We start from the raw sequence: 18576 nt of genomic DNA, 5'->3' as shown, positions 1-18576 counted from the left end.
ATTGATCAACATTTTATCAACATTTGAAGCTACAAAAACAATTGTCTATGACTCAATTGTTTGAAGCTGCATGTTGAATCAAGAAGAAAACTCTTCATATTTACTCTTGCACAGACACATGAAGGTTTTGAACATACCTCGACATATAGGAGCAGGAAAGTCCCAGACAGCAGCATTCCCAGCATTCGTGATGCAGGTGAGTGTAGCGTGGCCGTCCAAGACATAACCAGGAACACAACTATAGCGCACGCGGTCTCCTACAGCAAAGCGGCCACCGCCGCTTAGCACTGCCTTAGGTGGAACCCCAGGGTTTCCACAAGATGAACTCTGGAGTTCTGCAAGGGAAGAAAAAATACAAGAGGGAATAAAAAAAAAAGGATTCAAAGAAGAGCTGTGTGGTGGTGTAGTTGTTTGCCTCCGAGCAAAAATATGACTGACTTGAGAGCAGATGAGGTACTCTCTACGTGAAGTTTGCATGTTTCCCCTGGACGTGCATGAGCTTTTGTTGTTTGTTTCCCAGGTGCTCGAGTTTCTTCCAATAGCCCACACACACACGTGTTTTGGTTTAACTGGTCACTTTAAATTATATACCAGTGTGCATTTGAATAGTTCCAGCAACCAAATATGTTATGATCCATCCATCAATCCATCCATCATCTGCATTTACATTTTTTAGACATGATTGATAATTTCCCTTATATTAAAAGTTATTTTCTTATATTTAGTCCTTGTTTTACAATACAATTTAAAATTTAGATGATTATTACAATATATCTTATCGAAAAAAAATTATTTGCTGTATGGACAGATAATTTCACAAGTTTTAAGTAATTTTCTTCTCAAATTCAGTGTTTATATCTTATATTTAGGCTACCCATTTTTTTGCACTGTGACATCAGTAATGAGTGGCCTTCGAGCATTTCCAAATTGCAGGTGACCTATAGCCCTCTGCTGTGTTCACAGATGGAGCATCAGAGCTGCCACTGCTGCTCTGCTAATGTTCTGCTCACATGGCGTCTTGTGTGTGGAAATGGTGTTCCAGCCTCAGTACTCAGATCCCAGCGCGTCTGCCATCAAGAACAGTGTCATGGTCAGAAAAGCGAGACACTTGAATTGTGGTGAAGTGCTTTAAATACATCATTAGACTCTGTTGTGAAACCATGCCCCAAGCGCAGACTTAACCAGGATCTTAAGCCTACAGTTCTTTATTATACATAAGGCCACGCATGATGACTGTAAATGAACATTTTGATTACACTTCCTGTCAAAACCCACCGAGCCTGAAAAAAAGAATAAAAAAGCAAGGGAGGGAATGAGAAAGTGTCCTAATTACATTCTTCCCTCAAGATACATTTACAGTTCGGTGCCAAAGACATATGAACGACTGTATGCATATAAACTACCACATATACAGACACATAGCAATGAGAGGGGAAAAAAACTGAGAGTGAGAGAGGAGAAGAAACGGGGTATTACAAGCGATAAAACAGGAAGTAGATGAGAGCACAGAGACCAACTCTGGTCTTATTGTTTGAACTTGATTGATACAACTATGGAACTATTCAGACAGGTCGGGTGTTACGGAGGGGGTAAAGAGAAACCAGACAGATGTGGGAAGAGAGGGAGGCAATAAAGACGGAGGGGGTGCTGGGGCAGTGAGAAATTGGGGATGCTCAACATGATAGATAGAACGATGAAACTACTACGACAAAGGGACCAGAAGAGGGGTGAGAGGGGAACAAAGGAAAGGAATCAAATGAGAAAAGAATAGAAAGAAGCAGCAGAGAGCTGGAATTTGCTTCTAAATATAATGTGAAGGTAGAACTGCACTTATTCTGAAGTGTCAACACAGAGACTAAACATATGGTGAAATATGATCAATGATGTACAAATGAAAGACAAATCTATCAGTGATTGGTTTTCATATTAACAGCACAATGAGTAATTATCATTTAAAATGCAGGAAAAGAAAACTGAAATTACTTGATATCAAACAAACAGAGGTTTAGTGTTTTTTTTAGATTGTGGGCTGATTGATTGATTTCTTTAAAAAAAAACAAGTTTACTATCATATCTTAATTATTTCCTCCTTGCTCTCTTTTTTGAAGTGGTCAAACAACAAGCTTTCAGTTTCCACTTGCTTATTATTATCTTTCGAAAATATAACAAGCTCCGCTGAAGTAAACATTATGGACCATTTAAATATAGATGCATCTCCAACAGAAATAACTTGGTAACAGCATTAGCTTTGTCTCTAAATGAGTCTGTTGGCATACACAGACAAACAAAATCACATAAGCGCAACCTCATGTGCCATAATTCCTCATGCAAACTTTGTGCGAGTCTTTTCTTTGAGATTATATTTACTACTGCTCCACGGAGAGCAAGAAAAGCAAAAAAAAACGAGGGAGGAAAATCGTTTTCACTAAAGACCCTGCTAGACCCGCCTCCAGCTGCCATCCTCCTTATCTGCACACACAGTTACAGAGACCCACACACTGAAAACACACACGCACGCACGCACGCACGCACGCACGCACACACACACACACACACACACACACACACACACACACACACACACACACACACACACACACACACACACACACACACACACACACACACACACACACACACACACAAAACCAGGGTCATTCATCAATGTGGCGACCCCCTGTGCTGCGCTGTGATTGGATGTCAGCTTGGCCTAGTGTTGCGACCTGTTGGCCTATCGATTTTGCCAGTCAGCGTGGCTACAACTAAGTGTCTGGATGTTTGTTGTTCAGTATCGTATCACACACACATTTACTCCCAACAGCTACACACACGAACACGCACGCACGCACGCACGCACACACGTGTGTACCGCAGACACATGCACCAGTATTATTTCCATTTTAAATACTTGGTGGTTCACTTTTTAGCATTCTATTGCTACATTACCCTTACATGTTGCCTGTTGTTGTTTCTTTATTTCCAGTCATGTTCACTTTCTTAGCTGCATCTATTTACACCTGCTTCATTTCCATATCTTTTATCTTTTTCACCCCCTACTATTATCCTCCTCCCATCACATCCTTAACGAAAAATTATAATGACATGCCAGTTCCTTGTTTGCTCTTTTCTGTTCCTATATCACCCCTCTTGTCTATCCTTCCATACCTCCTTTCTTTCTCAACGTACTTTATTGAGAGCATCACATAGTTTCATTACACTAGTTTATTCAGTAGCCAGAAGCTATGCCAAACTCCTTTTCATGCTTTATTGCTGCCTGCTCTCTCTTATTTATTTTCTCATACCCGCACTTCTTCCTCCTCTCATTTTTTCTCCCTCCATCTATCTATCTCTGCCTCTCCTCCCCTATCTCAGTCCCTCCCCGGTTTACCATAACCATGATTTCAGTCTCAGTTGCTTCATTACAAGCCGCTGGTTTTATGGGCCATCTGTAGAACTATTGGCGTTTCTCACATATACTCGCATATAGAGGCGCACCAAAGCTTGCATGCCAAGGAAGACAATACAGCTTTCTCTTCCAAAACACACACACACACACACACACACACACACACACACACACACACACACACACACACACACACACACACACACACACACACACACACACACACACACACACACACACACACACACACACACACACACACACACACACACACACACACACACAACCATTTACCTGGCTTTTATTTCTCCCTAGATAAGCAATTACAGCTGAGTACTAGTACAGAGTAGTGGGTGAAAAGCAGCAGCAAAATGATAGGGGAAAAAAAAAAACTAAAGTACGTTGCGATGCTTTCAGAGTTTTATAGTGAGACAGATGACACTGCACACTGGAAGATAAGAGGGGGAGTAAAGGACAGCCAAGATGGGGGGATCGGGACAGAGAGGAGAACAGAATTTTTTTTTTCTTTTTAAAAAGGTGACACAGACAGAAGGGTGATTCAATGTGTTTGGATGATTTGCACCTCAGTCAGCAATAACTTCAATAAAAAAATGAACCCAGTTTTACTCTGAAACAATGTGGATACACCTGAATAGAAAGCATAGGATCTGCTACAAAGAGCCATCTGCATGAATTTCCAGTGACTACATCTGAAAAATGTTTTTTATTTATGAATTCTATTCAACACATACCCCATAAAAGGTTTATGTCGACTCTACTGACCCGAGCCCAGCAACAAAGTGTTTGGGGGCATTTCAATATCTGAAAGGTTTCACTTGCTTTCAACTTTTTATGTTGAAAGTGGCCTGTCGGTGTAATCTATTCACCACTTTGAAAAACTATTTCTTAGTGATGTGAACGACTTCAGCCACAAAACCTGCCTGTATGATAAGTTGATGACATTTTATAGTTGGAGTTGTACATTGTTTTTGGGCTCTGGGAGCCTGAGCCTGTCAACAACCTGGTTTCCATTATGCAATGACATTCGCTTCTTGTGATGAGCTCAATACTGCATTTTAACATACATTTTATTACAATGCAATTGTAATATCAGGTCCAGGAGTTGTCATAGCCAGCCTCCAAAGTTACAATAGTTAAATGTCAATTGGACTCAGATGTGATATTTTGGGTAAAACTTGATTTGAAGATATACACCATATGTGGAAAAAAATCAATGTTGAAAACTGGGGGATTTAAAATTGAATGAAAGGCAAAAATATTCATACCTGTATGTTGTTACTATATCATAAAGACATTTGTAAATAAATAGATTGGTAGTTGTGTCACCCCCAGTGTGGAAGGCCCAAAATGCATCCCTTTCCTCACCTTAGTCCTCGGTGCCCTGCCATGTCTCCATATCACTAGGCATGTCTTCACCTATGTGTGTGTCTGCATGTGTGCGTGTGTGTTCATCTGCTTTTTATTTATCTATTTTCTCTTTGCACTGTCTTTAATTCTTGTTAAAGCACTTTGTGTTACTTCAATGTATAAAAAGTGCGATATAAATAAAGATTGATTTGATTTGAGTCCAGCTTCAGATTCGTAGTTTGTTGTTATTATAATAATGGTTTAATTATAATTATGTTACAATACAGACAGCAATACTACTAACCACACAGAGCAGATTTGTAATATGTGAAAGGATTCTGAATAATGAGTGTTTAGGTTTGAGCACATTTCCTCACCCTTAAATTCCCATTATTGAGGCTTAATTGAAGTTTGAGTAGCTGCACAGCAGCTCTGAAAGCCGATATGTTTTTGATGAGAAGCTTAAGACATTTCCGTGCCCATTTGACTCAATCATAATACATCCCAATCATAACTGCTGCTTAAGAAAAAAAAAAAAAAGGTTGCTGCTGTCAATCACTAAGAATCAAGCCAGTTCCTCAAATTCATGCTATGCCAGCTCTAAATATCCAGAAGAGGATCAAATGGAATTATTTTACACGCCTGTGTGCTGTTTAATAAGAAAAGATTAATGCCAAGATGATATCGTTTCAAAACTGTGAGATGTTTCATTGCCATAGCAGTGATGGCATAAATGTAGAAGTCTCCTGAACGGTCTATTATTTTGAATCATGCTGAGCAAACGCCGTTCTAAAAGACAGATGAATAGAAGTAAAGTTTTATATTTTTCTCTCTCTGTTATTTGATGCACAAACCCAGATAGTTACGTAAAAGATAGGCAGATATATTTTAAATCAACAACAAAAGTGTCAGAGCCACAATTTGCTGATCCAATTTCAAAGAGTGTGACATAGATGGACTAAATGGCTCCATTAAAGTGGAGTTCATAAGCGATCACTGCTTGAGGGGAGCAGTGAGGCCAAAGCACATGTCCCTGTTCATCATGGGCTATCAAAAAGAACACAATGTACCAAGAGGGCAAGCAACACATGAAATAATGCATGTGGTACACTATGCACTCACAGTTCTGGCCTCCTCCAACCACCGCTATCCGCGTCCAATAAGAAGAACAGCAGGTGGCGGGACTGCCAAGTCCATTTCAGACAAATTCCCTTCGAGTCCTTACTCGACTCCCTGGAGTGAAGCACGGCAAGTGCCAGCAACGCAAGTAGCCATTCACCATCGTGTTGCTACGTCAGGTCGCAACTTTAAATTAACAGCAACTGGGGAAGAGCTTACTCAGGCATGGAAACAGGTTTGAGGGTGAATTCAGCTCAAAGAGAATGGTACTTCTGATGGACGCACACTCCCCGATTCTTTAAGCAAGGTGCGGCATCTGTTTGATCTTCTGGAGCTGTGAGAAGATTGAGGAATGCTTTTGTTTTCGCCATGGCCAGCCATGAATGATTGATTATCATTATTTCATTTGAAATGCTCCTTTTTTTTTAAAAACAATATTGTGAAAGAATATGTCCAATCGCTCTGATGAATATAGGCTTTCTAATTCTCAGTACTGGTTAAGACTTGAGTACCTTAAAAGGAACGCATAGGTAGTATTTGTGTAAATAAATACCATCAAATTACTCATTAACAACATCTCTACTACAAATATCAAAAGTCCTATTCCAGCACTATTCATCCACTTCAGCAGTGATTACATCCTCACATAAAGCCTCAATACTCCACCGTAACTCTCCACTTGGTAAGGCTGGCCACTTGATGATGATGGTATCTGTTTTATTTATACAGCCAAAACACATTTGTTCTTAATTGGCTCCCTCGGGATTAAGTAGAACTCTTCTTGGTCATGAATTGGACAGGCAGTATAGCAAAAGGTAAAATCTCAAATTCAACAGTGAGCAACCCAGCAAAGGCTTTTCTTTCTGGCATTAGTTTTTTGTTTGAATAGTGCATTAGGCTTCACACTAGAGACCTGTGTTTGTGGTGTGTTTGTCACTAACATGATCAGGTTAGTCAGTGTCTGACACGCTGTTTATTTGAGCCAGAGCTAGCATATTTGGCAGTGTGAAGTGTTCACTGATGCCAATGGAAATAGGCATAAAAATATTAATATTAACAAAAAATATGAGAGTGAATACATTTGGTTGATATATTCCAAAGCCAGTTTCTCTCTTTTTTCACTTATTGAATTAACTGAGGAAGTTAAACCATTTTAACTATCAAAAAAGGCTGGAGTGTGTTGAGTAAAACCATTTGGCATGAGCATGAAAAGGCAATCTCTAAAATCACTATTTTCTGCGGGGGAAATTTGTTTTATCTAAAAAAATTGTCAAGGATTGGAACAGCATTATGTGAGCATTACTCACACCTCCTACAAAAGGAAGCTTTTAAATGAGGATGGTTTAATTATAAGTAATTAAGATCAATTATTAAATCATTAAAGGGGAAAAAAGGACTAAGTGGCAGCAGAAGGTGTATGTGTGTCAAGGGAGACAGAGAGATTCTGAGGAAGAGGTTAAAATAATGGCTGTTCAAACCTTTAGATCATCCGGCAACTGCAAAGATCAGTTAACACACACACAGCTGTGTTGCAAATGATTGTACTGTCTAGTGCAGATCAAACATTATAGACTTATAGTAGCACACCGCGGGTCTCTCTGGGTTCCTCACACGCCACAGTGCAGGCAATCACTGTATACACACATGCAGGAATGTACCTGCATACAGGTAAAAGCTATGTTGTTCATTTGCTTGTGAATTCAAAAGCTTTTCCCTTCCTTTCTATCCAGCATTGCTCAGCATTAAAAAGGTGCTTCAACTTCTTAAAATAAAGAATAGAGGTAACTAAGAAGCCACTCTTACATAAATTATATAATCCAGTGGCAATAAACTTACAGATGACTGAAATACAGAATCAGATATATCCAAGTGAGGAAGGCGTTTAATGTGGCTGAGTGAAGCGGGTTTTGGAGGACGACAACAACCCCCTGCCCAACACAATTAGGTCCATTTTGTGGATGGAATATCCATCTGAGTAGGGTATTAGAAAAGATGTACTTGTTTTTTTGCAGCCATGCAATTTCTATGCATGTAATTGAATGAGCAGATAATGACAGCAGTCTGACTGCCCACAAAGAAACATAGAGATGTCAATTATAGGCTCCTTACCTCCAATTCACCAGTGTGTGTATGCACTCTGATGCCTTTGCATGTTGGTGTTTGTGTGTGTCTGTGTCGATGTGTATCTCCATGTTTGTGTATTTTGTTGTCAGTGTACTCATGCGGCAATAGCTCTTTGATGCAGTGATCAATGTTTCTCTGAGGTCTGGTTCAATAAAGCATTAGATTTCCCCCTAAAGACATCCTGCCAACAGAACTTCATTAGAGCAGCACATACACATTTAAATAGGGACCAAAATAAAAACAAAAACATCACACATACTGTATGCAGGAACACACACTCACAAACGCCTCTTTCTAATTGTTGTGTGTTTACGGGCTGTCGCCATGGGGCTTGAAGAAGATCATGGGTTAGCTTGTCTTTTTGGGCCATTTTCTTTCCCTCTTGTATCCACTGAAAAATGCTACTGATCTAACCTGAAAGGGCTGACATGGTCTTTCTGAGGACAAGAACAAAAAAGCTCCATCAGACTTAATCATACAAAATATTAAAAGGTTCAACTTTCTTTCTTTTATCAAACTGTTTTGGGTTTTTTTTGACAATGATGGTCAGGGGATGTTGTGGGTCTTTTGGAAATTTCAGTCTGCTTTGGGATGGGAAATACAGCTGGTCGATTTACATTTGCAATATTATTATTTGCCCCACCACAGTATATATTGTTATATATTGTTTATATTGGACAGGACTATTATCTCACTTTATCATGTCTGCAATATTACATGAACGCTCAGATGCACACAAGTAGAATTAGTGCAAGCTTGTTTGTGCTGCCAAAAGTCAGTACACTATTAAGACTTGACTCCTATTTCTTCTTACATTACAGGGGCTGCACCAATTCAAGTCCTCTGCTTTTTCCAACTGAACCTCCGCTTCGTTGTCTCATGCATCCATCTCTCTTTCCTGCCTCTTTCCATCTCTTATCTCTTCCTGCAGCCACTTCTCTCCATACTATTAATTAAAAATGGTGTGTGTGTGTGTGTGCGCGTACACATCAGGCTTCAGTATTAATTAAAGGTGTGAATGCTAATTGGTCAGATCAATAACAGGTCGTTAGGCCTCTGGGGCTGACAGCCAATAGGAAATCGTTATGTGTCTGACATCACTGTCACTCTGCTAAAGCTGCACTGCAATGTGACATGTGCATACACACCTACACGTATACACACATTTTTATACTTGCACTTCTAATATCTCAAAGTTTAGGTTCAACTTAAAGATACGTGAAAGGGTCAGAGAGAGAAGGCAAGAGTTTGGAAAGTGAAGAGGTTAGCGAGCCAGAAGTAGCAAACTGGCACAATAGATAGAACATTACAGTACGTCCCGAAAACTAAATCGATATCCATTAGGAAAGGCAGAAGACAGAGGGAGGGAAGGAAAGAGTTTCAAAAAAGAAATAGATACAATGGTGGTCGTGGAACAGAACTGAGTAAGTGAGTGTGTTGTCTCAGAAGACCTTTTTGTACTAATCAATACCAGAGGAACTCCCCTCTCAACCATGTTCACACACTTTACTTTTACAGTTCATCTGTCATGTTTCGCTGCGTCACCCTCCTTTTACCTATTGCACTTTGCAACTCAATTCGCCATTTCCAATCCACTCATAGTGACACCTCTCCTTCATGACTTAATAAGCATCCAGTGCCACTTTTCCACTTCTGTTGGTCCAACAGCACTACAAGTAAATACAATACAATTGTTAAAAAATGACATAAATCATGGATGTCGACTTCTGTAGACGATGACTTATGTAAGTTTAAGATACCTAGAAACGGTGGTGCATGATGATGTGCTGTCAGAAGAAATATGCGATGCAATGAGCTTTGCTGTTTTCAAGGGTCAGAGGCAGGGCTCCACATACTAGAAGTATCTTTAGGCAGATGTTTCACTTTATCTTAAAAGAAACACTGACACTAATCCGGCAGACATTGGAGTGCTATGCAAGGTTAATGATGTTAAGTGGTGTGTAAAAGATTAACTGGTAAAGTACCAAAGTACAGATTACTGCCTGTAGAGACCAACAATGTCAATGTGAGTGAGTGTCTCTTTCTGTCTCTGGTGACTGACAAAGTCTGATATATGCTGTGTTTTCTTCTGAAATGTACATTACATTATACACATGTATGTATTTCCATTGTGGTAACTATAATCGGCTTAAACGCCTTTAATGTAAATCTTCAGTTTGGGTTAGGTAATGGTTACTATAAAGTGTGTGTGTGTGTGTGTGTGTGTGTGTGTGTGTGTGTGTGTGTGTGTGTGTGTGCGCGCGCGCGTGCATGCGTGTGCGTGTAAAGAGGATCATCACAGCATTGATAGCATCTGTATGTGTTGCCTGTTTGCACAGTTGAACACAGTTGAGGTGAGCTGGCTACCTAGCTTTGTGCGTGTGTGTGCCAGCGTGGGTGTGATTGCTAATAGCTGTGGTTACTGTAGCATGTCTTATTAAATTTAACATCAAGAGACCCCCTGGAATGCTGACTGACAGACACCACGACACATAAACCCACGCACACATAATTTAAAGCCACCAAGCTCGCCTAAACTACGAGGCTAACCAACCAACACAGACACAGCTGAGTAGTAATTCTAACTGCTGATTTATAGATTATAGGGAGCGTCGCTCACAGCATGTCATTTTCATTACAGCTTTTGATTGAAAGTATTACTTCTTTGATAAAATACATACACCACTTTTGACGAATAAATGAATCAGTAAAACATATAATAAATAGCTCATTAACATATCGATCACGGTCCACAACTCAATGAATAGCTTGTTTTCCTCATTAAAACTAATGCCTTTCATGAAAGATGAAGATAATCCTGAATTAACAGGACCTAGTTCTCAGCAAACACATTACTCTTGCAACACAACAACTTTTGTCCACATGAGATGAAATAAATGCAAAGGTTTGTACAGTGACAAATCTCGTAACAGGAAAACTGATCAATAAAACATTATGATCTAAATATTGTTAAAAAATGTATAATTACACCAAGCTGTGTCAATGTAATACTATTACAATGATTTGCACTGCTGCGACACAGCAAGATGACCCCTGTTGAATACTGGGCCCTGTCCATCAGTCAGGAGTTGAAATGTTCTTCCTGTGAGCCTGTATGGATTCTCTCATAGTACTCCCAGTTCCTACAGGAGCACAACCTTGTTAGATTGATTGGTGACTACAAATTAGCCTAAATATGTGGACAGATATGGTTCCTGTCCGTCTTTTGTGTTCACCGTAAGCAGAATTACGTACGGTCATAAAGAACTTGCAGCTGCATAGCAGCTGGAGTAATACCACTGATGAATTATGGGGGCAGTGTTGTGCAGTATTACAGGAACAAAGATGATAATGTAACTCAGAAGACAAAAGAAATAACAATCCCTATTAGGAAAGTCTGTGCGAATGTGTGCGTCGATACAAGCAAATCTACAACACTACCTCACCTTGACAGCAGGAAAAGGACATTTGTGAACAGTCCATAAACATCTTTACAATGGATTAGCACCCCCAGACCAACGTTGAAACACAACTTGGAACACAAATACTTAATTCAGCAATTTCAAACATGTTTCATCCACGTTGGGATAAGAAAGGTTTCTCACAGAAAGCAAGCAACATTCACAGCATCATGAGGAACAGATGGGGGGAGGGAAACGCAGGTATCAATTTACCTGTGTAAAAGCAGCCTATGTGGGCCATTAGGGGATTAGGTGTCTTCCTTCATTTGGCCTGAAATGGGCTGGCAACGTGCTGAGGGTGCACCTTACCTTTTTCTCATTGTCAGTGGAAATCTTGTGACTGTGTTGGATAAAGCAATGATCAATATCAAATTGTGTACTGTAATGACAGCACATACTGAATGGTAGATGCAAAACATCTGATTCCTGCCTTGTTTCATGTTTTATGTGCTTGCCCTTGTCAACCTTTTCTATTTCCATCTTTCCTAAAGGCACTGTGCCTTACCTTTAGGCTGTAAATACATTAAAATCCAACACCACCCTCCGACTCAGCAGGTGTTCTCTCTGAACAAGACTGACACATTTCGCTTCATGGTGCACGATCACATTCTGTTTGTGAGTGCATTGCTGATTTATCGATGTGTATTTTGCCTTGACAGGGAAAACATTTGGGAGAGAATTGTTTTTTTGCACCACAGGACAAAACCTTAAGACATCAGGAACTGTGTTGCCTTTTGAATGCGACAAAAATGAGCTATTTTAATGATTTTCTTGCTTTTTTTCCAAGAGAAAACTGCATATGAAATAATATGTGATGGAAGTTAAAAGCTCCTCTTTCAGGTCTTGTGTTGCAATCTTTTTTTTTTTACTATATTATATAAACTAAAGCATTATTGATGCACAATAGTAAGTATATGATGTCATGTTATTAAGTGATGCAATGACAATATAATTTGGGGAAAAAAGCACTTCAGGTAGATAATTTATTACAGACAATTTATTTGTGCTTTGATATGTTTGTTTGTTGTTTTTAAAACAAATGACTCTCCAATTGAAGTTCATTATTTTTCAAGATGTTTGTGATTTTAATTTCCACAATACCACGAGGCATAAAATGATGAGGACTTATTTATTTTTTCATTAGTGACCTGTATTTTGTTTTGTGTGTTTTTGTGAATTAATGGTGATTATTTGCTGTTTCAGTCACATGTGGCGGCAAGATGCCAGTGCACACAGTTGCGAAGGCTCGATGCTTTGTAAGTCAGTGCTTTGTATGCCGGTGTATGTTCGTTACCACCCCGAGGCCTCGCTCATCATCACCTTAAATGTGAAGGAGAGTGAAGTGCTCTGAAAAACTGGTATGGGGGTCATATCACATCATTCCTCCCTCTGACCTTTGACCCACGTCAGTTTGCTTAGAGGGCAAACAGGTCTACAGAAGATGCCGTAGCTGTGGCCCACCATGCTGCACTGTCCCACGTGGAGCAGCAGAGGAGCTATGTGCAGCTGATTTTTGTGGACTACAGCTGCGTGTTCAACAACATCCTCCCCTACATACTTGAGGACAAGCCGATGGACCTGGGCCTCCCTCGTGGTATTTGCATGTGGATCAGGAGATTTCGGTCTGGTCGCAGTCAGAGGGTGAGAGTGGCCCCACACACACCGACAGCCGTTATCCTCAGTACCTTCACCGAATCCCCTGCTCTACGCCCTCTACACCCATCACTGCACCCCCCACCCACCACAGTAACACCATTGTGGAATTTGCAGACTATAACACGGTGGGAGGACTCATCTGGAGGGGGGATGAGGTGGAGCGACTGACTGGTTGGTGTGACAAAAACAACCTGCTGCTCAACAGCTTCAATAGTAAGGAGGTCATCATTGACTTTCGGATTTAAAAAGGCAACATCTTATTTTGTTGTATTTGTTCCAATGACAAGAAACATTTTATTCTAGTCTATTCTTATGATATGCAGTGATTTTGTTTTGCATAAATGTCCACTGAAACATAATTTAGTTGTGCATGTTTCCCAAGTTGATGCAGCAATATTGATACATTAGTGATATGTTGTGTATTTTCATGTTTTCATTTCATCATTATTTAAGACCATGACCTTAAAATTGTGCACATACATCCCTTTTACTTCTGCTACTGCTTGCAGAAATCTATATTTCAGTCATTTGAGTACTTCAACAAACATACTCCTGCCTGTGACCCTTTGCTGTTTGAATATGAGGTCACTTTCATTAACATCCATTCCGTTGACTTGAGATTTTCCGAAAAGAAACTAATGGCACTGTTTTTCCATACTTCTGCTTCTCTCCATAGATACAATTACAATCCTCGAAGAATTTGGGAAGTGAAATAACACAATCTGCTGATAGATTAGTGCGCAGGCACTGGAGAATACAGCACTGATAGTCATTTCAACAATTAATTAGATGATAAAACATGGAGAGAAAAACCCCATGGAAGACTCTTAAATAATGAAATATGCTGATGGGGAGTAGCGGGAGAGGTTAGACACCGCTTCGTCGATGTTTCTTATCACTCTTCTTGAAACGGTGATACACTCGGTAAAATTGTCTTTGATTGGCCGAGAGTGATGAGGGACACGCTCTGTCTGAATGCCGCCTTGGAGTGCGGACTGACTCAGGGTGTCAGGAACTGCAACGTCAGCACGACCCTGTACATTTTGTGGTTATGTTAATCAGGTGACATTCCTCCTGGCTTGGCAGGAGAAGCTGATTGGATGGGCCGAGGTGGAGACCCTGAAGGGAGGCCATTTGATTGGTTGGCTGATATAAAGCTGAATAATGGACTGACATTGGCCAGGTGGCCATATCATTTTTAAGACGCACTCACATTCACACAAGCGCACATGCACGGCACGCAACCCACACATAGACACATCTCCACAGACTTGCACGCAAACACACACCGATATTAAATGTGTACCACGATCGACTATATTTTAGTTAGGTACCCAGTGGTTGTCTGACAGACCTGAATATCAAATCAATACATCATTTGATGTAATTTCTATCCTGTCCCAGTGCAGATGGGTTTGGCAGCTATTCCCTGTAATTCCATCATAAAGGTGTTTAATACCATCCAGATATAAGGTCAATATATCATTTACTAGCCTCTTTTTTTTTTTTTTTGACCAACTCGTATCGTGCCAAAAAATTCATAGAAAGACTTTAATGAACTTTAATCTTTGTCCAAGATGACAACTTCTTGGACATTTTTTTTATGTTAGAGACCTATTCTTTCCACGCAATTAAAAAAATCAGAAGCTTCTGAACATAAATGCCCCATAGAAGTAGTGAGTTTAATCCAAGATTCACATCACTTTCTCATTTGGTGGACTTTTGCGCTGTCAGGCACTTACAGTATCCAGAAACTGAAACGTTGGCAGCCATTTTCTGTAATTACATTATCCAGACATCAAATTGATACACTGTGTGGCCGCCGTTGAAGGCGAAGCACTGACAGATTTGGCAGCCATTTTATACTGTACCATTATATAATTATGTAGAATGTTGCAACTAATAAGCTTATGTTGCTTGTTTTTGACAATGGTCAACCTTGTGGAGTCGCATTACTTCTGGTAACATGTTCAAATGAGTCATGAACAAAACACAATTGAGAATACAAACCAATAGTACATTTTTAAAAGAAGGAAGCAAGGCAGCTCGTATGTTGAAAAGCATAACTGTCATAATTTATTTATTTATTTTTTTTTTACGATAGTATATATTCAAAGAAATCTTGCAGTAAAATTAACTAGCAGCTAAATACTGTATACTCCTTAGTATAATGTCCTTAAATTACTAACTATTGAGCTGTGTCCCACAGCTGAAATAGAATAAATCAAATGTGAAACTGCTTTCAAAAAATAAAAAATAAATAAATGGTGGCTTACCAATGAATACAAATGCCTACATCCAATAATAATAATAATAATAATAATAATGAAAGATCCATTCACATAATATATAGGTACTCGGTGCATGTTATCTACTATAAAAGTATGGTGGGGTTTATATACTTAGATTACAGTAGAACTGCGACAGCCAGCTGGACGAGCCCAAAACCTTCACATCATACCTTACTATTTAGAGTGAGTTCATGTATGTGTTTACAGGATGGTTCTTTAAATATTACACATGATTGATATTCACTACACCTTAGATTCTGTGTCTAACTTTGTGCTCCACTGATGTGCAAATGACACATGACTATGTGGCTAATTCAAACATTCCCATTTTTTTCAAGGTTTTGACATTCAGTCCATTCAGTGAAATACAGGTAAATAGTAGCAATGACTCAAAACTGTCATATTTCCCTAATTTTTTTTGTTTTTGTTTTAGACAATCTGCTCTCCACATCTGGTGTGTGTGTGCGCGTGTGTCTGTGTGTGTGTGTGTGTGGGATTGTTTTGATTGATGTCCCTGTGTTGCAGCTGACCTTGCAGGAGTTGGAAGAGCGAGGACTTGCATTCACAGTAGAGATAATGAACACACAGTTTTATATACAACCACACACACACGCACAGCGTTAAAGCATCATTGATCCATCCTCAACTAAAAGGCATAGAGCACAATTACATTATTACTGGGAGCTCACCTTCTTGTATCTTCATCTATTCCTTGTTTTCTTCTGATCTCCTGTTCCCACAGATTTGTTATTTTTCATTTTTCTTCTCTTCTCAGTCACACGATTCTTTTTCCCTCCAGTCTCCAATTTCTTCATCTTTCTCTTCTCCTCACTGATTTTTGTTACCCTTATGCCATATGCTCTTATTTCCTCTCATTCTTTTCCTCCTTTCTCAAATCTCACATACTTCACAGTTGTCAGTCGTATACGCAGGGGACTGTGTAGGACACATGCATATATAGCACACGCACACACACACGCACACGCACGCACGCACGCACGCACGCACGCACACACACGCGCCTTGGTATCAGACTGTAAAACCACTTTTCTCTAGGGAAAGACCTGACATATTCCCTCTCATTTTAAATGTATGAACCGAGCCACAGTGGTGTGTACTTGTGTGTGCAGGCACACACTCCCACGTGTTTATTTGTCCCCCATGTATCTTGCGGGTGCTAAATATGTGGACGAGGAAAAAAAAAAAAAGTTGAACTATAGAAGCGGACCGAGTCAACATATGCAATTACTGAATCTGAAATAAAAGGATTACAGCCTCACAGCCTGGAAACTGCAATGGATGGACTCAAAGCGTCCTCTCCTGCCATCCTATAAAGTGTCGCAACTTGCACTGGCATATGGTTATTGATGGTGTGTATCTCAAATTCTGCATTTTTCATTAGTTGTATGATTGTAATGATATAAGTGCATTTGTCGAGATTGTGCAAGGATTGTCATGTGCGCATCAAAATATGTGTGAAAATAATGACGTCTGTATGTGTATAATTCAATTTGTGCTCGTGTCATATGAACCTGTAAATGTCTTTCTCTTCATCCTCAAGCAGGCCTTCTCACCAAGTGGATTTTGACATGCAGGCTGCATACTTGTTGGCCTCTCTTGCTTTACAAGTCATCCGAACACTAACAGTGTGTCGATCATTTCTTCTATTAAGAAATGAATCAAAACCCGTAAACTCGGAAAACCTGTCCGTTGTCCTCGTCAGGAAGTTTGTCGCTCATTTCGGTGTGTCGACAGTTAAATGTGTCCAGGCACCGTGACATGTTGTCCAGTACAGGGTGTTGCTCTTACCGGGTCGCTGTTCACAGTACTGCATCTGCTCTGCCTCGCTCCGTTCACTTTTTGTAAAAACTTTATTTCATTCAGGTGGCACTGACAAAGCTCAGAAGGTGAAGTAAACCGCGCCGCAACATGGAGAGTGGCACATAAATGGCGCGACGCAACAAATTGATAATGAATTTGTTGCCAACACTTTTAATAATCAAATTTAACCGCTTTTATCGATTTGTTGTTGCAGCCTTAAAACAGACCTCCCAAAAGTGAAAAAAGTTTGACGTATATACATGTTTCTGTTGTTGTGCGTAACATGACACCAGAAATTGGATAGTAACTGGCTGACAATAGTGAGCTTCCAAGTTCAGAAGCAAAAAAAATCTGTCCATACATAAGGATGTGTTGATGTTAGTCCTGTTGTTGATCGAAAATGGGAATATTTTGTACTCATGAGGGATTTAGAGATTATTTATACTAGTAGTAATTAATCTATTTAGCTTTTTTTTAGCAATTACTTTAAACTTGCATGAATAAGGTCACCTTCTCTGTCTCACGATGCTATTAACCAGGAGTCAATGGATGAAGCTGAATTGCGGGAAGGTGAAAAAAGACTGACAGGAAAAGAGAAAGAACAGAGATGGACAGAGGGATGATAGATAGAGGAGTGGATATTGGCAGTCCCCTCAGGTCTCTTTGATAAAGATCAGAGCAGCCACAGCCAAAACCTCAATCACACAAGCATGCACGCGCAGACGCACAAACACAACCACAAACACAAACACCAGCAGTGTTTGTGCAGCACACGTCCACGATGCATGCCCTCGCTCGCATGCACAAACTTGACTTTTGCACTCCGATCATGTTCAAGTTAAAGAGACCATAGCCCCAATCAATGAACTGAGGGCTGATAAGAGATCAAAAAAGCCGAGAGAAACAAATGGAGGGATGCTTATTCACTGCTCTCATCGAAAGGAGGACGTAAACACCACATGAGGTTGCCTCTGTTGAATGTTGAGTGAATCTTTCAATATCAACTGCACAACACTGACTATTTCTTTCCAGTTGGTTTGGCAGTCCGGGTGTGGAACAAACCAAATTGACTCAATTGTTCTCTTCTCGTATCTTCACCAAAACTATTTTGAATTAAATAATGTTTGCCCAGTGTTTGTGATGTCTTTGTGAAATTTGTTCAGACTGAGCCATAAACAATGAATTCGCTGCACGATCTCCGAAGAACTCCTCAAGTATTTCATACCACAACAAATATCCCACTTTCACTTTGCCATTAACGTTTGTTGAAAACTTCATTACTAAAAATTCAATCGAACATCTCCACTACAAAAAACAAACAAAAAAAAAC

General features: G+C 39.9%; 1 protein-coding gene across 1 annotated transcript in view; it reads right to left on the bottom strand.

Moving 5' to 3' along the window:
• Window positions 1–18576, bottom strand: part of csmd3b (CUB and Sushi multiple domains 3b) — a gene marked incomplete at both ends in the record, with an annotated part of 464348 nt that overhangs the window by 212052 nt on the left and 233720 nt on the right. Inside the window, one exon of the mRNA XM_080515545.1 lies at window positions 138–335. Within this exon, the coding sequence (XP_080371671.1) occupies window positions 138–335 (198 nt within the window). The remainder of the gene's footprint in view (window positions 1–137; window positions 336–18576) is intronic.

The sequence above is a fragment of the Blennius ocellaris genome (assembly GCF_963422515.1).
Source record: "Blennius ocellaris genome assembly, chromosome: 20".
NCBI lineage: Eukaryota > Metazoa > Chordata > Actinopteri > Blenniiformes > Blenniidae > Blennius > Blennius ocellaris.
The sequence above is the reverse complement of the archived record's forward strand: the minus strand, read 5'-3'. Positions and strand labels throughout refer to the sequence as shown.